This window comes from Ranitomeya variabilis, chromosome 2 (genome assembly GCF_051348905.1).
Source record: "Ranitomeya variabilis isolate aRanVar5 chromosome 2, aRanVar5.hap1, whole genome shotgun sequence".
Taxonomy (NCBI): Eukaryota; Metazoa; Chordata; class Amphibia; order Anura; family Dendrobatidae; genus Ranitomeya; species Ranitomeya variabilis.
The window spans coordinates 182,523,540-182,546,701 of NC_135233.1; the positions used below are offsets into that span (position 1 = coordinate 182,523,540).

Consider the following 23,162-nt stretch of genomic DNA (forward strand, 5'->3'; position numbering starts at 1 on the left):
ACCCCCACATATGGGGCATCAGCGTACTCGGGATAAATTGGACAACAACTTTTGGGGTCCAATTTCTCCTGTTACCCTTGTGAAAATAAAAACTTGGGGGCTAAAAATCTTTTTTGTGGGAAAAAAAAATATTTTTTTAATTTTCACTACTCTGCATTATAAACTTCTGTGAAGCACTTGAGCATTCAAAGTTCTCACCACATATCTAGATAAGTTCCTTAGGGGTCTAGTTTCCAAAATTTGGTCACTTGTGGGGGGTTTCTACTGTTTAGGTACATCAGGGGCTCTGCAAACGCAACATAACACCCACAGACAATTCTATCAAAGTCTGAATTCCAAAATGGCGCTCCTTCTCTTCCGAGCTCTGCCGTGTGCCAAAACAGTGGTTTACCCCCACATATGGGGTACCAGCATACTCAGGACAAATTGGAGAACAGATATTGGCATCCAATTTCTCTTGTTACCCTTGTGAAAATAAAAACTTGGGGGCTAAAAAATCTTTTTTGTGGAAAAAAAAATATTTTCTATTTTCACTACTCTGCATTATAAACTTCCGTGAAGCACTTGGGCATTCAAAGTTCTCACCACATATCTAGATAAGTTCCTTGGGGGGGTCTAGTTTTCAAAATGGGGTCACTTGTGGGGGGTTTCTACTGTTTAGGTACATCAGTGGCTCTGCAAACGCAACATAACGCCCGCAGACAATTCTATCAAAGTCTGCATTCCAAAATGGCGCTCCTTCCCTTCCAAGCTCTGCCGTGCGCCCAAACAGTGGTTTACCCCCACATATGGGGTACCAGCATACTCAGGACAAATTGGACAACAACTTTTGGGGTCCAATTTCTCTTGTTACCCTTGTGAAAATAAAAACTTCTTTATTGTTAAAAAAAATATATTTTTTATTTTCACGACTCTGCATTATAAACTTCTGTGATGCACTTGGGCATTCAAAGTTCTCACTACACATCTAGATAAGTTCCATGGGGGGTCTAGTTTCCAAAATGGGGTCACTTTTGGGGGGTTTCTACTGTTTAGGCACATCAGGGGCTCTCCAAACGCGACATGGCGTCCGATCTCAATTCCAGTCAATTTTGCATTGAAAAGTCAAATGGCGCTCCTTTGCTTCCGAGCTCAGCCATGCGCCCAAACAGTGGTTTACCCCCACATATGGGGTGTCGGCGTACTCAAGACAAATTGTACAACAACCTCTGGGGTCTATTTTCTCCTGTTACCCTTGGTAAAATAAAAATTTGGAGGCAAAAAGATCATTTTTGTAAAAAAAAATGCGATTTTTTTTATTTTCACGGCTCTACGTTATAAACTTCTGTGAAGCACCTGGGGGTTTAAAGTGCTCACCACACATCTAGATAAGTTCCTTAAGGGGTCTAGTTTCCAAAATGGTGTCATTTGTGGGGGGTCTCCACTGTTTAGGCACATCAGCGGCTCTCCAAACGTGACATGGCATCCGATCTCAATTCCAGCCAATTCTACATTGAAAAAGTAAAACGACACTCCTTCTCTTCCAAGCTCTGCGGTGCGCCCAAACAGTGGTTTACCCCCACATATGGGGTATCAGCGTACTCAGGACAAATTGCACAACAACTTTTGGGGTCTAATTTCCTCTCTTACCCTTGGGAAAATAAAAAATTGGGGGCGAAAAATCATTTTTGTGAAAAAAATGTGATTTTTTTATTTTTACGGCTCTGCATTATAAACTTCTGTGAAGCACTTGGTGGGTCAAAATGCTCACCACACATCTAGATAAGTTCCTTAGGGGGTCTACTTTCCAAAATGGTGTCACTTGTGGGGCGTTTCAATGTTTAGGTCACGTGGGACCGCTCATTACAGTGGTGAATATGCGCATATTCATCACTGTAATGAGGGGTCCCACGTGACCGCTCACACAGACCGCTGACAAGCTGCCAGCGCTGAGGAGACATTTCGGGAGCTGGGTGAGTATTTCTCTGCAAGGGGCCGGGCGGCGCACTGGGGATGGGAGGTGTGAGGTCACCAGCAAACTTTATTTTTAACAAAAAAGAACAAAAACTTGAACTTTCATCTCTTCTCTCCTGCAGGGGATGAATGCCGCCTTCAGCACCACACGCGGGGGGACAGCGCTTACTGTAGCGCTGTCTCTCCTGCACGGTCTGTGTGGTCCTCAGGCGCCACACTGATGTGCCATGTGAGCACACGGACACGGATAACTCCGGTACCGGAATTATCTGGACGTGTGAAACCGGCCTAACACGGGACAGGCACGTTGGTTATCTTCAGCTTTAGAAACACTGGCTTTGTTTAAGGAGGGCCTTTTGATTTTGGGAGGAGATTTTAATTTAACATTAAATCCGAATCTTGATACATCAAATGGAAAGTCATCATTATCACTAAACGAGGAAAAACATCTTACACAATTTAAACTCATTAAATCTGATTGAAGGGTAGGTCTGAGCGTACATTGGCAGACCCGTCCTCCCTGCGTTGTAAACTTAAAGACTTACTAAATATAAACACTGGCTAAATGTTTGCAAAATGTAGACAAACAATCTATATGCATGGCAACAAGGGTAGCAAATTTACTTCCTGAATGCTTAAGAAGCAAAAAGAGAAATATTTCATAAAACAGATTCGCATAAACAGAGACGTTCGAATAAGCGAATCGAAAGATTTAGCTAAAGCCTTTCAAAACTATTACCACTCATTATATAATTTAGACACACCCGTCTCAATGGTCGACCCCTATAAGTCTTCACAGAACATTCACAATTTCCTCGCCTTGCTCTCTCTGCCTGGGGTTTCCCTTTTGGGTCAAGCTATACTCCTGAAGGAAGTTACGATCCAGGAAGTGAAAGACACATTAGCGGAAATCCCGAACGGGAAAACCCCAGGCCCAGATGGTTTTCCCATTATTTATTTAAAAAAATTTGCAGATGTTTTAATCCCGTGCATGATTGAGCTCTTCAACTCTTTTCTGCGAGGCACAACCCCTCCCCCCCAAGACTTTAGAAGCCTATATCACAATCATTCCTAAGGAGGGGAGAGATGACACCCTATGTAGCAGTTGCCATCCTATATCATTGCTTAACACAGATGTCAAATTATGGGCCAAGATCTTGGCAACTAGGATCAATCTAGTATTGGCAGATCTGGTCCATTCCGACCAGGCTGGGTTTGTAAGAGGCAGAGAGGGTAAAGATAACTCCACTAGGATTCTGCAGGCCATCTCTTACGTGAAATATACTCATCAGCCCATCACGATTCTTTCTACAGCAGATGCTGAGAAGGCTTTTGATCGTATAAGTTGGCGCTTTTTGACATTTGTCCTGCAGAAATTTGCCTTTCCTGCTCCTTTTATTGAAGCCATAATGTCCTTGTATGTTCAACCTTAGAGTTAGAGTAAATGGCATTCTATCAGAGTCTTTTAAGATATGCAATGGTACGAGGCAGGGTTGTCCTCTCTCCCGTTCCTTATTTATTTTGGTAATGGAGACTATTATACAATATATTAGGCAAGATAGTGATATCAATGGTGCTATATAAATAAATAAATAATAATTAGAGGATTTAGAATCAACCAATTAGAAGTAAAAGCGGCGGCCTTTGCGGACGACCTCCTATTGATTTCCAACCCGGGGACCGCCTTCCCAAAGTTGTTGCAGGCCTTCTTTTTATTTGGGGAACTATCTAATTTTAAGATCAACCTTGATAAGTCTGAAGCCCTCAATATTTCAGCTGACATGATAGATATTCGCTTGCTCAAAAATTCTATGTCCTTTAAATGGCCTAAAGATAAAATTAAATATTTAGGAATTTTTATTTCTGAGGATCCAAATGCCCTTTTCCACAAAAACACAATTTGCCTCTTTCGATTTGCCCTTCCTATCCTGGATGGGTAGAGTTAATATATTCAAATCGTATATCCTACCCAAAATCCTCTATTTAATGAACATGGTCCCAATCTCACTACCGAAATCATTCTTTAACACCCTAAACAAAATTATTTCAAAATGTATCTGGAAATCTAAAAGAGCCTGATTGCCTTTTAAGACACTTATCCTTCCGAAGCAGCTTGGGGGTCTGGGACTTCCCAACCTTATCTCTTATTATCAAGCCATACATATAGCAAGATGGATAAAACTAACACACTTGGTAGATCAAAACACACAAGCAATTACAAATACAATTATTAGGCCAAGACATGAGAAAATTATGGACAAACCACCCTATTTCAAAAATTAGCTTTGATGAAATTCTTTCAACGACCATTCTAATTAAACGCTCATTGATACCAAACCACCCACCCACTGGTCTTTTCCTTGATAAAATCCCAATCGGCCTGATCCCATACATTTATAACTCAGACTTCACAGACCCCCTACGGTCTTTGGTCCTCTCTTCCAAATAAACCAATCTCCAATCTACTAAATAACAAGATACCTTGTAGTAATTCATGGCCCTTAGAAGCTTCAAACCGTCCATGTAATTTTCTCCAACAGATACATGTGTCCCATTTTATGACACAGGTTAAAACATTATCCACTCCACCCTCCAAGTGGCTTTGGTTGGATTTCCTGAAGAAAATTAAACCACCTATTCCGAGACTAATATGGAAGATCTATGATAACATTTTAAGCTCCAGAATTAATACTAAACCAATATTTCTTCATTCTTGGGAAGTTGAACTCAAAATTTTCCTATCACCTCAAGATATACAGAAAAATCTGTTCAAACTCCCACGGCTTTTCTAGATGAATTTTACTCCAGGAATCTGCGTATAAAATACTGTCACGATGGTACTTTACATCGGAGAGACTTTTTCATTTAGGCCTAGTTGAATCTCCACTTTGCTGGAGATGTAAGATATCGAGAGGTATATTAACTCACATTTCCAGGTCACCACCTGACAGCACCCTGGAGGACGTCCTTCTTATCCGTCTTGGGACAGGAAACACAAGAGGTTAAAAGGACCCTCCCCCTACCACCTTTCAGTGTTTTTCCTGTCCCATGATGGATAGGAACGGACGAGAGGAGACCGACGGTTCTGTGTGGGAGGTGTGGATCAGGGGGGCTCAGCTTCACCCTTCCCGCCATGAGGCACCCGCAGGCCGACACCCACCCGAGGGTCCCTCTGCTTACCAGTGCAGCGCTGCTCCTGGTCCGAGGGTCGCTTCCCCCTTCTTCTCAACCCTTCCGTCGTGCCCCCTGTGGTATCGATACTCCGGAACGCCTCTGCTGATCGCGGATCTTTCCGGGGGAACTCTGCTCATGATACACCGCTCTCAGTTCTGGCCACGCGTCACTTTCGGTTCACGGCTGAGGGGGGCGGGCGGCGTCTCCTCCATGGAGAACACTTCCGGAGTGGTCGGATCACCCAGAAAGGAGCGCGGCAACCAGGAAGCCTAAAGGTATGAGGAGGCTGTGCTACATGCTATCCTCATTGTACTATCATGGAGGACTCATCTAGGTCTGATGGAGGTCAGAAGGTCCTCGGACACGTAAGTGATAGGGCAGTAGCTCTAAAACTCTATTACAGCACAGTTCTACGGTAGTAGTGGCATTTATATATTTTGTAGGTCTCCTCCTTGCCAGAGAAAACCATAAAGAAGCCCAGCAAAAATAGGAAATGCCCTATTTGCACAGCTAAGCTGAAGGATGCCTGGCAGAAATCCCTATGTGAGACATGCACTTGCAAGATTGTAGGAGAAGAGCAGGCTTCTCTTATGTCTAATATGAGAGCCATTATAAGAGAGGAAGTTCAGGCTTCTGTATCTGGCTTGGTTCCCCCTCAACCGTCACCTTCAGAAAGATCCAGGAAGAGGCCAGGAGAAGAGGTTTCCTCAGTGGACTCATCCCTTTCTGGCTCAGATCTGGAGGAGGAGAAAAGTAGAGTTTCCAGGGAAAGGAAGAAGATACTTGTTTTCCGCTGCAGACACAGGAGAACTTTTAGAGGCAGTAAGGCATATTATGCAAATTGAAGAGCCTCAACCGATGTGTTCGGTACAAGATGAAATGTTTGGGGGGTTACGCTCCCAGACTTCTAAAGTCTTTCCGGTAAACTCCCATATCCGCTCTATGATTTTAGAGGAATGGGAGGAGGCAGAGAAAAGACTAACCATTCCCAAGGACTTCAGACTCTGCTTACCTTTTGACCCAGAAGAGGTCAAGGAATGGGTGGACATTCCTAAAATAGACATCCCGCTGGCTAAGGTGTCCAAAAGGATGGCAATTCCTTTTGAAGACTCCTCTAACCTTAAAGGGCCCATGGACAGAAAGTCAGACAGCATTTTTTAAAAGGACCTGGGAAAGTTCAGCGGCGACATCAGTAGCTTGCTCCATGCACCTGTGGATAGATGATCTCCAAGATCAGTTATCAGCAAAAACTCCTAGGGAAACTGTCTCTCCCTCTGTTAAAACTGGCAACCACTTTTTTAGCAGATGCTTCTGCAGAATCAGTTAGGTTTGTGGCTAGGAGTCAATTCCTATCTAATACAGCCAGAAGAGCTATTTGGCACAAGAGCTGGTCAGGAGATATGCATTCTAAGAACAAACTTTGTTCTATACCCTTTTCCGGGTCTGAGTCTTTGGATCTGTCCTCGATGATATTTTGGAGAAGGCCTCAGACGTAAAAAAAAGGGTTCCCTGAAGACAAGCCTAAAAGATTTCAGCCCTTTCGTAGACCCCGTTATAATCAAGAGCCAGATTACAGGGGGAAAGGGAAGCAAGGTAGATGGAGTTATCAAAAAGGGGGAGAGAGCAGGTTCAAAAACAAAGACTCGAGCTACTCGGGTTCGGGGTCTAACTACCGGAGAAAATGATGCCATCAGAGTAGGGGGCCAGCTATCTGAGTTTCTAGGGGGATGGCAGGAAGTTACCACAAGCCCGTGGGTCTTACAGGTGGAATCACAGGGGTACAGGATAGAATTCATGTCTCAGCATCCCGAAAGATTCCTAGTTTCCAGCTCCCATCTAAATTTGGCGTCCCCCATGTGGTCAGACATCTAGGACCTCCTGGACATGGCAGCAATTTTTCCAGTACCCCCTCAAGAGGAGCACAGAGGTCACTACTCAAATCTTTTCTCAATAATAAAACCATCGGGAGAGTCAAGAACAATAATAAACTTAAAATACTTAAACAAATGGGTAACATACAAAAGATTCAAAATGGAGTCGATTCGGTCAACTATTCCCCTTCTGAGGAAAGGCATGGTAATGTGTACTCTGGATTCCAAAGACATACTGATAGGGAATTTAGATTGTGAGCCCTATTGGGGACAGTGATGATAATGTGTGCAAAACTGTAAAGCGCTGCGGAATATGTTAGCGCTATATAAAAATAAAGATTATTATTATAAGATTATGAATACTACCATGTGCCAATTCACCCAGACCATCAAAAGTTCTTGAGATTTGCGGTAAAAATGGAGGGAAAATTCTACCATTACCAGTTCCGCTGCCTACCCTTCGTTCTAGCGTCAGCTCCCAGGGTTTTTACAAAACTCATGGTAGAAGTCTTGGCTGATCTAAGAAATCAGGACATTGTGAAACAACTGAAATTATGTCTTGTATTCTAGGTTCTTCAAAGTAGCCACTTTTTGCTTTGATGACGGCTTTGCACATTCTTGGCATTCTCTTGATGAGCTTCAAGAGGTAGCCACCGGGAATGGTCTTCCAACAATCTTGAAGGAGTTCCCAGAGATGTTTAGCACTTGTTGGCCCTTTTGCCTTCACTCTGCGGGCCAGCTCACCCAAACCATCTCGATTGGGTTCAGATCTGGTGACTGTGGAGGCCCCAGCCTCTGAGGGGTGCCACTGTGCCTCCTGGGTATTAGGTCGGACAGGTAATGTAGAGTTCAGCTGTCCTGCCGGTCTCTGATGTAAGTCATAGAGGTCCTTACAACCTTGGTGTTCCGGCTACCGGTCTCTGCGCCTCAGATGGAGGCAGCCTGCTCGGGGCTGGTCTCCCACTGGTATCTTCTCCTGTGCTTTGCTCTCCTGCACGTTCACTGCTATCAGTTCGGCTTTCTGAATGTCTCTTTCCAGAAACTGCTGCACTGCGGCTACACAGCTCTGTAAAACCTTCCTCTGCCTCAGACTGATCCAGTCTGTTTCCTGGCAAGACTGTTCTCCTTCTCCCTCTGTGTCTCTGGCAGGAACTCACTGACTCTCCCTACAGACTACCAGTTAGTATTAGTTATGTATGGGGTGTCACCTAGCAAGTAGGTTCAAAAGCTCCCCCTGGTGGACTGGAGTGTGAATGTGTTGCATGTTTGTGGTACCTGCTTGCAGTTATCCCTTCTTGCCTTCAAGCGTAACATCACTCTTCCGTGAGGAAAGCAATGCTACCGTGACAACCAGGACCCTGGGGCGCCACAGTTGTTTGCCGAATATATTCTTTATACTATGTGACCGCAGCCTGCACATTGTGTTCCTCATTTTTGACTACACATTTGCACTTTTTTCTCCCCTCTCAAACCTGTTCTCTTTTTTTTATACTAATTATTATTATTATTATTATTATTATTATTATTACTAATAAAGTGTTTACATTTTTATATTGTATTGGACTGCTTGATTGTTTTTTTCTCCTGTTTGTCCATATCCACAGTGTATAAACTTGCCTAAAGTGGAGGGACAAGTGCCTCATAATTTGGGTACAGTTCACTGACTACTATATATACAGAACAAAATATCATTAGGAAACTAGCATAAAATAAATAAAGAACTAAAATCCACCTTTGTCAAATTTATTCTAATGTTCGAAGATAAGGTTGTTCATACTTCCTGCAGCTGTACAGAAATCTCTAAATTGTTATGTTTTTAAAGGAAATTAAAGTCTGATAAGATTAGTACCGTATTCAATTGTTTCTTTTTTTCTACATAGGAGTTATGCTAAAAAGAAGCTTGATGTGGTTGCCCATTTTTTTTACATTCTGTGCTTCACTTCATGCTCAAGGTAAGCTCTTTAGGTCAACGTGGATCAGATTATCATTCAAAGAAGTTTTTGGGGTAATAACATGTAAAGATTAATGTACAAGTAGTGGTTTTGTAGTGTGACCAGAACTGTGTGTCAAAAACACATTTTTGTAGTAGAAAAACAGTCATTAAAACAGTGAATCTTTGGCGATTTATGAAAATTCACTGTTCTCTTCTGCATGGCAAAACTACCACACAGCTCCCATGTGTAAATATACAGTATATACGGTACTTAAGCCCTTGTCTCGGCAGCCAATTTTCTTTTATATTTGCATTTTCCCTCCTTTTCTACCAAGAACCCTTTTTTTTCAATTGATATAACCATGTGAAATTATTATAATTTTTTTTTTTAGCTATAGGACGACCTGTAGTTTTGAATGTCGCCATCCATTTTGCCATACAATGTACTGAAAGTCATTGAAAATCAAGAAAACATTTCCAAATGGCATGTGATGAAATGGTAAAAAAAATGCAATTCCACTTTTTTTTTCTTTTTACAAAATTCATTATATGGTAAAAATAACCAAGAAACAAGATTTTCTGCGTCAGTATGATTAATCTGATGTCGAACTTGCATGAATTTTTGTTTTAAAGCGAACCTGTCAGCTGTTTTGGCCGATATAAGATATGGCCACCGCCTTTCAGGGCTTATCTACAGCATTCTATAATGCTGCACATAAGCTCCCGATCTGACCTGCAAGAGAAGAAAAATACGTTTTATTATACTCATCTGCAGGGCGGTGCGGTCCGATTGGTGTCGAAGAGTCTTGCAATGCCGTCCTCCTGCTTGCTTCACAGGCTCCCCGACATCACACTCCTGCGCACTGCAGTACTTTCCTCTGCCCTCTGCTGGACTCGGACTTGCGACACCCATCGAACCGGACCGCCCCCCGGTTCTTATCTCTCAGGTCGGATTGAGGGCTTATCTAAAGCATTATAGAATGCTGTAGATAAGCCTTAAAAGGCCGTGGCCTCATCTTATATCTGCCAAACCTGGTGACAGGTTCCCTTTAAGTAGTGAAAAAAATTCAGATATTTTTTGTGCCACTATCTCCAGAGATCTGTAATAGTTTTACATTTTCCAAAAGTAGAGCTGGTTTGGAAGTTTTTTGCTCCCTGAGCTGATGGTTTTATTGTTAATAATTTGGAGTGCACACAATATTTTGATTGCTTTTTTTATAGCATTTTTTGGGTAGTGTGTCTGAAAAACCACAATTCTGACATTTTTTTTCCTTTCTTTATGACGCTTAGTATAAAGGTTAAATAATTTTTTATTTTCAAGAATTGGTGATGCCCAATATGTTTTTTTAAGTACTAAATTTTCATTGGAGAAAAAGGTGGGTGATTCAAATGTTTATAATTTTTTTTCTCCTTTTTTTAACCCCTTAATGACCGCTGATACGCCTTTTAACGGCAGCAGCTAAGGGTACTTATGCCTCAGTGCCGCTTTTTAACGGCACTGACAAAATAAGTGTATAGCACCCCCATAGTCAGAATTTCTCCAGGGTGTTGGCTAACGAGGGTAGCTGAGACCCCAGAGAACATGATTTGGGTTAGTTTTTACCTACACCAGTGTTGCGATCGATATGCGATATGCGATTGCGATGGTATATCGGCGACCGCAAAAATAAGATTTTCCATTTAGTTTCTCTTTCCTCTGATGTGGTCCCCGATCCCCCTCAGTACCTCCAGAGTCCCTTCATCCCCCCATGAAGTCCTCCGGGCTGCCGGCATCTTCTTCCGGGAGAAAATGGCGGGTGCATGCGCAGTGCGCCCACAGAGATCTACCGGCCAGCACACGACAATAATAGGAAATTTTTCCTATTGCTTCATTTTGATCACTATGATAGACTCTATCACAGTGATCAAAATAAAAAAAATAGTAAATCAAACCCCCCTTTATCACCCCCTTAAGTTAGGTAAAAATAATAAAATAAAAAAGTATTTCCATTTTTCCATTAGGGTTAGAGTTGGGCTAAAGTGAGTTGGGCTAAAGGTAGGGTTAGGGTTGGGCTAAAATTAAGGTTAGGGTTGGGCTAAAGTTAGTGCTATGTGCAAAAAAAAAAAAAAAAAGAGAGCATGAACCGCACATCCCAAAATCATACGTTGATCTAAAGCCGCTAGGCAAAAATTTAAATACTGAACATGAGGTTTTCAGTTTAACATTCTGATCAGGCTGTATGAAGCCCACTGCCCCTTCACGGCAAACCTCGTAGTGGGTCCTAACGCCCTAACGGAGCGGAGCCGTGCGGCGACCACCGCCGCAGCGGCCATGCACCAGCAGGGCGGACGGCCTGTTGCCCCACAGCACCCATGCTGCGAGACTGAGTCCCCAAGACTCCAGACCGCGCCGCCCCACCAGCACAAAGCCACAGCAACAATTTAGCTAAAGTTAGAGTTAGTGTTGGGCTAAAGTTAGGGTTAGGGTTGGCCTAAAGTGAGCTGGGCTAAAGTGAGTTGGGCTAAAGCTATGGTTAGTGTTGGGCTAAATTTGGGATTAGGGTTAGGGTTGGCCTAAAGTTAGGGTTAGGGTTGGGCTTTGGTTAGAGTTGTGGTTAAAGTTGGTATTAGGGTTAGGGTTGGCATTATTGTTAGAGGGTGTGTTAGGGTTAGGTTTGTGGTTATGGTTATTGTTAAGGTTGGGATTAGGTTTAGGGATGTGTTGGAGTTAGGTTTAGAGTTAGAATTGCTGGGGTTCCACTGTTTAGGTACATCAGGGGGGTCTCCAAACGCGCCATGGCGCCACCATTGATTCCAGTCAATTTTGCGTTCAAAAAGGCAGATGGTGCGCCCTCCCTTCTGAGCCCTGCCATGACCCAAACAGTGGCATTTTCCCACATATGGGGTATCGGCGTACTCCGGAGAAATTGTGCAACAAATTTTCTGGTCCATTTTCTCCTGATACCCTTGTAAAAATAAAAAAAATTGGTTTCAAATTTAATTTTTTGTGAAAAAAGTAAAATGTTAATTTTTTTTTCCTTCCACACTGCTTTAATTCTCGTGAAGCACCTGAAGGGTTAATAAACTTCATGAATGTGGGTTTGTGCACCTTGAGGGGTGCAGTTTTTAGAAAGGTGTAACTTTTGGTTATTTTCTGTTATATTGACTATTGATGAGCGAATTTGTTTGGAAAACGATCGCCAGACATAAATTCGGCATGAATATGACACATTTGGATTCGTGATTGGAAACCCAAGCAAAATTTTATAAAATCGGTAAACATTCAGTAAAAGTGCATTGCCACAAAATATCTTCAGCACTTTAGCAATGATAGTGGTGGTGTATCATGAGCTTTTGGTACGTGTTTCATGAGGGGAGGGGGTTTGCAGAGCTCAGAGGCGCTGCATTCTAGTAAGCACAGCATTGTTTTTTTTTCCTAACTTTGTGTGAACATTGTGGCTAGCCAATCAGGGTGCAGGAAACACCCACAAAGTCCTGACACAACCGCTTGTGTCATTGGCTGCTGAAATCACATGTCCCTCCCCATATAAATAGCGCACATCTTGTTTTAGCGCCATTTTGACACTAGCAGCGCAGAGAGGTTGCTCCTGATGCTGCCACTGTTAACAGCAAGATTTTAGCTAGTTAGTTAGGCGGTTGTATATCAGTCAGAAATTGTAGCTCGATAGTGTCAAGTGTGGCTGTAAAATTTAACATCCGGAATTTGTTGTTTTTTTTTTGGGGGGGCATTACTGAGGTCCACAGACAAAGCCAACAGCACACATGTCCAACAAGTGAGTTGTGCACTGCTTCTGTTGTGCTCCATGCACAAGTATAGCATTCTATATAATATTTTTTCAATAGCTAAATGTGAAAAAGCCTGCTGTATCCCACCTTGTTATTAATTGCTGTGGTGATATGAAACTGTCTGCAGACGTAAGGCACATTAAAAAAAGTAGAATTTTTTCTGTTGCTAAATGTGAAACAGCCTGCCATATCCCACATTGTCATGTTGTGGCGGTGATATGAACCTGTTTGCATACCTAACGTGCATTATAAAAAATTCAAATTTTTTTCTGTTGCTGAATGTGATACAGCCTGCTGTATCCCACAGTGTCATGTTGTGGTGATGATATGAACCTGTCTGCGGACCTAACGCATATTTTAAAAAAATTGAATATTTTCTTTTGCTGAATGAGATACAGCCCGCCGTATATCACATTGTCATGATGTGGTGGTGATATGAACCTGTCTGCAGACCTAACGCGTATTACAAAAAAATTCTAATATTTTCTGTTGATAAACGTGATACAGCCCGCTATATCCAACCTTTTAATTTAGTGGCGTTGAAATTGTTCTGTAGGCAGTGCTGTTGCGCATTAAATTCATTTTTTTTTTTTTTTTTTACAAATGTGATACAGCAGGCAAGATCTGAGTTTGAAATTGTTTTGAGCCTATCTTCTAGATTATGTGCTTCTTTGGCATCCAATTTCTGACGGGCATCTTTTATACCTAGCTTGAGACAGGCATCTGTTACACCTATCTTCTGACGAGCATCAAATGCTCTCTGGTAATTGGTGTTGGGTAGATGAGTAATAGTTGTAGGCTGGATCCTGGATCTTTAACTTCCCACAGCCACCCTGTTATTGATCCTATTGTACGTTCCCATTCATGCCCCCCCAAATGTTTGTGTTACTAGCGTCATACAGTAGGGGACATGTCACTTTGAAATTGTTTGGAGCATTCACTCAATCTTATACAGGCCTTATTGACAGGCCCCCAAAAATTCTTCTGTTACTAACGTCATACAGTAGGGGACATGTGACTTTGAAATTGTTTGGAGCATCTACTCAATCTTACACAGGCCTTATTCACAGGCCCCCAAAAATTATCGACAGGCCCAAAAATATTCTTCTGTTACTAACGTCATTCTGTAGGGGACATGTGACTTTGAAATTGTTTGGAGCATCTACTCAATCTTATCAATCTTATACAGGCCTTATCGACAGGCCCCCAAAAATTCTTCTGTTACTAATGTCATATAGTAGAGGACATGTCACTTTGAAACTGTTTGGAGACTATCTTTTAGATTATATGCATCTTTGGCATCCAATTTCTCAGAGCCATCTTTTGTACCTAGCTTGAAACACGCATCTGTTATACCTATGTTCTGATGAGCAGCAAACACTGTCTGGTATTTGGTGTGGGTAAATGAGTAATAGTTGTAGACTGGATCCTGGATCTTGTACCTCCCATAGCCAACCTGTTATTGATCCTGTTGTACGTTCCCATTCCCGCCCCCCAACATTCTTCTGTTACTAATGTCATACAGTAGGGGACATGTCTCTTTTAAACTGTTTTTATAATCCATTCAATCTTATACAGGCCTTATCGACAGGCCCCCAAAAATCTTCTGTTACTAACATCATACAGTAGGGACATGTCTCTTTTCAACTATTTTGAGCATCCACTCAATCTTAAGCAAGCCTTATCGATAGGCCCCCCCCAAAATTCTTCTGTTACTAACGTCCTACAGCAGGGGGCATGCCACTTTTAAATAGTTTTGAGCATGCACTCAATCTTATACAGGCCTTATCGACAGGCCCAAATAAATTCTTCTGTTACTAACGTCATACAGTAGGGGACATGTCACTTTTAAATTGTTTGGAGCATCCACTCAATCTTATACAGGCCTTATCGACAGGCCCCCCAAAATTCTTCTGTTACTAATGTTATGCAGTAGAGGACATGTCACTTTGAAATTGTTTGGAGCCTCTACTCAATCTTGTACAGATATACATGCAGCACATAAACGCATGTTCACATTGGCCATAAAACATACAAACCCTACTGTACAAGAAACAACATGAGCAAAAACCCTGCTGTAACTAAATAAGTAAAAAGCAAAAGTGCATTCAAATAACAGAGTTCTCAGTAATACAATTTTTGAACAAAAATAGCATAAATCCATATCACCTCTACAAGGTAACTCTGATGGAGATGGTCCTACGCTGTCTAATATTAAAAACCTTACCATGTGTCAAAGTTGACCTCAGTGTGTGAATAAGGGCAGACAAACTGACCGGGTCCCAACCAGTGAACTCCAGTCTGGGGAAGCCTTTGTGTCATTTCCAGCTCAGAAAAGGGCGGCCACACAAAAAACACACAAAAGTTGAGCTTGGTTTTAGTTGGTATACATGCAGCACAATATAAATTATGATAAAGGGCGAACGCAACCCGGGGTCCACTGTGCAGTGATGGAAAACCACAGCTAGTGAACAATGGCGGAGCAAACCTGCGAGCTTGCACTATAAACACACCACTTAAAGGTCACTCAGTGTGAACAGAGCACTAGGTACCCTGCTCTGTTGCACCGCTGAGCGGTACTAAAAAGAAAGCACTCAAGAGCATCACCCTGTTAGACATCATGGGAGTAAAGCAGTAATGATGCTAGTTGAGGTCACTATAGCTACCCCCCCAGGGAAATCTATGCTGGTGGTTGTGCTCGCTCTGACACTCGGCTGTGCTAACCGCACACACGACTTGAGCCGCCCGGAGTCAGATGCTAAGTCAAGCAGAAGTTCCCACCCTACACTGCCTGCCTAGGCACACAAAGGGTGGTGGCATATCCACCAACACACATAGCAAAAATGATCTTAGCACGCCGATGCTCGCTCCAGGAATCCTTTTATACATTCCTGTTCAAGTCCAGTCAGACAGGACCTTGCTTGTAGACCAATTCGGAACTGCCACATCACCCGAGCAGCTGACGACTGACCACCAATGAGAGGTCGCCATCTCATGAGCATGCTCAGTAGTGTGATTTCTGAACTTAGCCTCTGGAATGCCTGCTAGCCTCTGCTTATTGCTAGTTACTATAGCTTTGGCTGGAGAGCCAGCAGTAACCAAGCGAACAGCATGAGTCAGGGCAAGATGATGAGACCAACATCTTTGCTGAGCAGCTCCCACTGCAGCCGAAGCAAAATGGGAGACTGCAGAGGCAGACAAGGCTTGGGATCTACCCCGTGCAGTGGGAGAATCCCAGCGGCTAACATTACCCCCTCCCCGCTAGGCCCCACCTCCCAGCGACGTTTGTCACGCTCAAAAGACACAATGAGATGAGGGGCACAAATGTGCTTAATCAGCTCCCAAGTCCAATCCTGTGGCCCATGACCCTTCTAGTCCACCAAAAAGAATTTTTTGCCATGCACCACCTTGAACTTGACAATGACCTCGAAATCATCAGAGCTCCTGACAGGAGTCCCTGATGATTGGGTCATGTGTACGGGTTTCAGTAGACAAACTTGGAAGGTGTCGGCGATGTTCAGATGTGGAGGAAGGCTGAGACAATATACCACAGGGTTCACCTGGTCCAGAAACTTGAAAGGACCTAGGTAGTGGGTAGCATATTTTGGTGAACTCTACATGCAGCCTGATATTACGAGCAGAGAGCCACACTAAATTGCCAGGGGCAAAAACCGGAGTGGGATGACGATGCGCATCTGCGGAGACCCTCATCCTCTCCTTTAGAAGGCTTAATGGCATCCTGCGTGCGATCCCAGAAGTCAGGCACCTTTACTGCCCAATCCACCACCCTAAGATCAGAGGATGAGATGGGCATGGACACAAGTACACGCAGATGCTGACCGTAATTAAGGAGGAACGGCGTCTTCCTAGTGGAGTCAGAGATGAAGTTATTTAATGCAAACTCCGCCCAGGACAGCAAAGATGCCCAGTCATCATGCCTGGCAGGAACAAAATGCCGTAGGTACGTGAGTCTGGTTAGCCCTCTTCACTTGCTCATTCGCCTCGGGATGATATGCAGAAGAGAGATCGAGCTCTATACTAAGCAGTTGGCAAAGCTCCCTCTAGAACCGAGATGCGAATTGGGGACCCCGATCACTGACAATCTTGTCAGGCATCCCGTGAAGGCGGAAAATGTGTTTTACGAACAGTACCGCCAAGGCCTGTGTCGAAGGCATGCGTGGAAGAGGGACCAAATGTACCATTTTGGAGAAATGGTCGGTGACCACCCAAATAACTCTGTTACGAGATTTGGGCAATTCCACAATAAAATCCATCCCGACCGTCTCCCACGGCCACCGACAAAGGATGTAACAAGCCCGTGGGTCTCTGCTGGGAAGACTGATTCCTGGCACATGAAATGCAAGCCTGAGCATAATCCCTTACGTCCCACGCCATTCGAGGCCACCAATAGGTTCTCGCCAACAGCTCAGTGGTTCTCTTGATGCCGAAATGCCCTGCTACCTTGTAGGAGTAAGCCCAAAATAGGACCTCCCGGTGCAGGTTAGGTGGTACATAGGATTTGCCTGGGGGCACCTGCTCCAGAATCACTGGAGCCACCGTTCGAAGACTCTCTGAAGGGACAATAACTGTGGCTCGTCCCCCTCCTCGGAAGAGACAACGGAATGGGATAGGGCATCAGCATGTAAATTCTTCTCCCCGGAGAGAAAGTGAAGGGTGAAGTTAAAGCTGGAGAAGAATAAGGACCATCTGGCCTGGCGAGAATTCAGCCGCTGGGCCATTTGCAAATAAAGCAGATTCTTGTGGTCGGTAAACACCTGAAAGGGGTATCAGGCTCCCTCGAGGAGATGTCTGCACTCAGAGAAGGCTAACTTCATGGCCAGTAACTCCCTGTCACCAATGGAATACCTTCTGTCCGCCGTTGTGAAGGTCTTAGAGGAGAAGAAACATGAGTGTTTCCGACCTTGAGCATCCTTCTGATATAGGACTGCTCCAGCACCGACGGAAGAGGCATCCACTGTTATGATCTGGTGGTTTAGGAGCAACATGGGACGTGCTCTGGAGGAGGTGGTACCTGTACTGACCGCAGTTCCTGAGCTTAACACAACACTAGAAGTAGCCGTGGGATGTTCCTGTCACTCCCTAGACACCTCGTCACAGCCGGAGGACTAAATACCCCTAAAGATAGAAACAGGAAAGCTATCTTGCCTCAGAGAAAATTCCCAAAGGACAGACAGCCCCCCACAAATATTGACTGTGAGTGGAGAGGGAAATGACATACGCAGAATGAAACCAGAATGTAGCAAAGGAGGCCAGTCTAACTAGATAGATAGAACAGGAAGGAATACTGTGCGGTCAGTATTAAAAACTAGAAAAATCCACCACAGAGTTTACAAAAATCTCCACACCTGACTAAAGGTGTGGAGGGTAAATCTGCTTCCCAGAGCTTCCAGCTTAACTGAATAAATCCATACTGACAAGCTGGACAGAAAAAAACATAGAAAGTGCAGAACGATTAAGTCCACAACAAGTGGACTGCAAAAGAACAAGCAAGGACTTATCTTTGCTGAACTGGTCAGAATATCAGGGAAATCCAAGAAGAGATGTGAATCCAACCAGGAACCATTGACAACTGGCCCAGGCTGAAGGATAGAACCAGGCTAAATAGCCAAGCCAGAAAGACAATCAGTGGAAGCAGCTGCTGACTACTAAATCCAAGGAGCAGCAGTACCACTTAAAACCACCGGAGGGAGCCCAAGAGCAGAACTCGCAAAAATGCCACTTACAACCACCGGAGGGAGCCCAAGAGCGGAATTCACAACAGTACCCCCCCATTGAGGAGGGGTCACCGAACCCTCACCAGAGTCCCCAGGCCGATCAGGACGAGCCAAGTGAAAAGCACGAACCAAATCGGCGGCATGGACATCGGAGGCAACAACCCAAGAATTATCCTCCTGGCCATAACCCTTCCACTTGACAAGATACTGAAGCCTCCGCCTCGAAAAACGAGAATCCAAAATTTTCTTCACCACATATTCCAACTCCCCATCAACCAACACCGGGGCAGGAGGATCAACAGAGGGAACAACGGGCACCACATATCTCCGCAACAAAGATCTATGGAAAACATTATGGATGGCAAAAGAGGCTGGAAGGGCCAAACGAAAAGATACCGGATTGATAATCTCAGAAATCTTATAAGGACCAATAAACCGAGGCTTGAACTTAGGGGAAGAAACCTTCATAGGAACATGACGAGAAGATAACCAGACTAAATCCCCCACCCGAAGCCGGGGACCAACACAACGACGACGGTTAGCAAAACGTTGAGCCTTTTCCTGAGACAACGTCAAATTGTCTACCACATGAGTCCAAATCTGCTGTAACCTGTCCATTACAGAATCCACACCAGGACAATCAGACGGCTCAACCTGCCCCGAAGAAAAACGAGGATGAAAACCAAAATTACAAAAGAAAGGCGAAACCAAAGTAGCCGAACTAGCCCTATTATTAAGGGCAAACTCAACCAACGGCAAGAAAGCCACCCAATCATCCTGGTCAGCAGACACAAAGCATGTCAAATAGGTCTGATTAGTTCGCTTAGTTTGGCCATTTGTCTGAGGATGAAATGCCGAAGAAAAAGACAAATCAATGCCCATCCTAGCACAAAAGGCCCGCCAAAACCTAGAAACAAACTGGGAACCTCTGTCAGACACAATATTCTCCGGAATGCCATGCAAACGAACCACATGCTGAAAAAACAATGGAACCAAGTCAGAGGAGGAAGGCAATTTAGGCAAAGGTACCAAATGGACCATTTTAGAGAACCGGTCACAAACCACCCAGATAACAGACATCTTCTGGGAAACAGGAAGATCCGAAATAAAATCCATGGAAATATGCGTCCAGGGCCTCTCAGGGACCGGCAAGGCAAAAGCAACCCACTAGCGCGGGAACAGCAAGGCTTGGCCCGGGCACAAGTCCCACAGGACTGCACAAAAGAACGCACATCCCGCGACAAGGAAGGCCACCAAAAGGACCTAGCAACCAAATCTCTGGTACCAAAAATCCCAGGATGACCAGCCAACACCGAACAATGAACCTCAGAAATTACCTTACTTGTCCATCTATCAGGAACAAACAGCTTCCCCACAGGACAGTGGTCAGGTTTATCAGCCTAAAATTCCTGAAGCACCCACCGTAAATCAGGGGAGATGGCAGAAAGAATCACCCCTTCCTTAAGAATGCCAACCGGCTCAAGGACTCCAGGAGAATCAGGCAAAAAACTCCTAGAGAGGGCATCAGCCTTAACATTCTTAGATCCCGGAAGATACGAGACCACAAAATCAAAATGGGAGAAAAACAGGGACCATCGAGCCTGTCTAGGGTTCAGCCGCTTGGCCGACTCGAGGTAAATGAGATTCTTATGATCGGTCAAGACCACAACGCGGTGCTTGGCTCCCTCAAGCCAATGTCGCCACTCCTCAAATGCCCACTTCATGGCCAACAACGCCCGATTGCCGACATCATAATTGCACTCCGCAGGCGAAAACTTTCTGGAAAAAAAGGCACACGGTTTCATCAAAGAACCATCAGAACTCCTCTGAGACAAAACGGCCCCTGCCCCAATCTCAGAAGCGTCAACCTCAACCTGAAAAGGAAGAGAAACATCCGGCTGACGCAAGACAGGGGCAGAAGTAAATCGGCGTTTAAGCTCCTGAAAGGCCTCAACAGCCAGAGAGGACCAATTCGTCACATCAGCGCCTTTCTTCGTCAAATCGGTCAGGGGCTTAACCACACTGGAAAAGTTGGCAATGAAACGGCGATAAAAATTAGCAAAGCCCAAAAATTTCTGAAGACTCTTCACAGATGTGGGTTGAATCCAGTCATGAATGGCTTGGACCTTAACAGGATCCATTTCTATAGACGAGGGAGAAAAAATAAAACCCAAAAAAGAGACCTTCTGAACTCCAAATAGGCACTTAGACCCCTTCACAAATAAAGCATTATCACGAAGGATCTGGAATACCATCCTGACCTGCTTCACATGAGACTCCCAATCGTCAGAAAAAATCAAAATATCATCCAAATACACAATCATGAATTTATCAAGATAATTGGGGAAAATATCATGCATGAAGGACTGAAATACAAAAGGAGCATTAGAGAGCCCGAAAGGCATCACAAGGTATTCAAAATGGCCTTCGGGCGTATTAAATGCAGTTTTCCATTCGTCACCCTGTTTAATACGAACAAGATTATATGCCCCTCGAAGGTCAATCTTAGTAAACCAACTAGCCCCCTTGATCCGAGCAAACAAATCAGAAAGCAAAGGTAAAGGGTATTGGAATTTGACCGTGATCTTATTAAGAAGGCGATAATCAATACAGTGTCTCAAGGAGCCATCCTTCTTGGCAACAAAAAAGAATCCCGCTCCCAATGGTGACGAAGACGGCCGAATATGCCCCTTCTCTAAAGACTCCTTAACATAACTCCACATGGCGGCATGCTCTGGCACAGACAGATTGAAAAGTCGGCCCTTAGGGAACTTATAGCCAGGAATCAAGTTAACAGCACAATCACAGTCCCTATGTGGAGGAAGGGAACTGGACTTGGGCTCATCAAATACATCCTGGAAATCCGACAAAAACTCAGGAACTTCAGAAGAGGGGGAAGAGGAAATTGACATCAAAGGAAGGTCACTATGTACCCCTTGACAACCCCAACTAGTCACAGACATATATTTCCAATCCAGCACCGGATTATGTCCCTGTAACCATGGAAAACCCAGTACAACAACATCATGCAAATTATGCAACACCAGAAAACGGCAATCTTCCTGATGTGCTGGAGCCATGCACATGGTCAGCTGAGTCCAATACTGAGGTTTATCCTTGGCCAACGGCGTAGCATCAATGCCCCTCAAAGGAATTGGGCTCTGCAAAGGCTGCAAGGAAAAACCACAGCGCCTGGCGAAATCCAAGTCCATTAAGTTCAGGGCAGCACCTGAATCCACAAATGCCATGATAGAAAAGGACGATAATGAGAAAATCAGGGTCACAGATAAGAGAAATTTAGGCTGTACAGTACTGATGGTAACAGACCTAGCGACCCTCTTAGTATGCTTAGGGCAATCAGAAATAACATGAGCAGAATCACCACAGTAAAAACACAACCTATTCTGGCGTCTGAATCCCTGCCGTTCTGCTCTAGTCAAAATCCTATCACATTGCATAGGCTCAGGACTCTGCTCAGAGGATACTGCCATATGGTGCACAACTCTGCGCTCGCGCAGGCGCCGATCAATCTGAATGGCTAGAGACATAGATTCGCTCAAACCAGCAGGCGTGGGGAACCCCACCATAACATCTTTAAGGGCTTCAGAAAGACCCTTTCTGAAAATTGCTGCCAGAGCCTCCTCATTCCATTTAGTGAGCACAGACCATTTTCTAAATTTCTGGCAGTATAATTCTGCCGCTTCCTGACCCTGACACAGGGCCAACAAGGTCTTTTCTGCATGATCCACAGAATTAGGTTCGTCATACAATAATCCGAGCGCTTGAAAAAATGCGTCTACATTAAGCAATGCCGGATCCCCTGATTCAAGGGAGAATGCCCAGTCCTGAGGGTCACCACGCAGCAGAGAGATGACAATTTTAACCTGCAGAATGGGATCACCAGAGGAACGGGGTTTCAAGGCAAAAAACAATTTGCAGTTATTTTTAAAGTTCAAAAAGTTAGATCTGTCCCCAAAAAACAAATCAGGAGTTGGAATTCTAGGTTCTAAAGCCGGAGTCTGGACAACATAATCTTGGATACTCTGTACTCTTGCAGCAAGTTGATCCACACGAGAAAACAAACCCTGAACATCCATGCCAGCGCCAAAATCCTGAACCACCCAGAGATTAAGAGGAAAAAAAAGACAAAACAGACTGCAAAAAAAAAAAATGGCTCAGAACTTTTTTTCCTTCTTTTGAGATGCATTTAATTCATTTTTGGCCAGTTGTACTGTTGTGATCTGGTGGTTTAGGAGCAACATGGGACGTGCTCTGGAGGAGGTGGTACCTGTACTGACCGCAGTTCCTGAGCTTAACACAACACTAGAAGTAGCTGTGGGATGTTCCTGTCACTCCCTAGACACCTCGTCACAGCCGGAGGACTAAATACCCCTAAAGATAGAAACAGGAAAGCTATCTTGCCTCAGAGAAAATTCCCAAAGGACAGACAGCCCCCCACAAATATTGACTGTGAGTGGAGAGGGAAATGACATACGCAGAATGAAACCAGGATGTAGCAAAGGAGGCCAGTCTAACTAGATAGATAGAACAGGAAGGAATACTGTGCGGTCAGTATTAAAAACTAGAAAAATCCACCACAGAGTTTACAAAAATCTCCACACCTGACTAAAGGTGTGGAGGGTAAATCTGCTTCCCAGAGCTTCCATTATAACTGAATAAATCAATACTGACAAGCTGGACAGAAAAAAC

At 44.1% G+C, this 23,162-nt stretch overlaps 1 protein-coding gene across 1 annotated transcript in view; it reads left to right on the plus strand.

Annotated features, from left to right (window-relative positions):
- Positions 1-23,162, plus strand: part of THBS2 (thrombospondin 2) — a 471,688-nt gene that overhangs the window by 36,436 nt on the left and 412,090 nt on the right. Inside the window, exon 2 of the mRNA XM_077283271.1 lies at positions 8,879-8,950. Within this exon, the coding sequence (XP_077139386.1) occupies positions 8,884-8,950 (67 nt within the window). The 5' untranslated portion in view covers positions 8,879-8,883. The remainder of the gene's footprint in view (positions 1-8,878; positions 8,951-23,162) is intronic.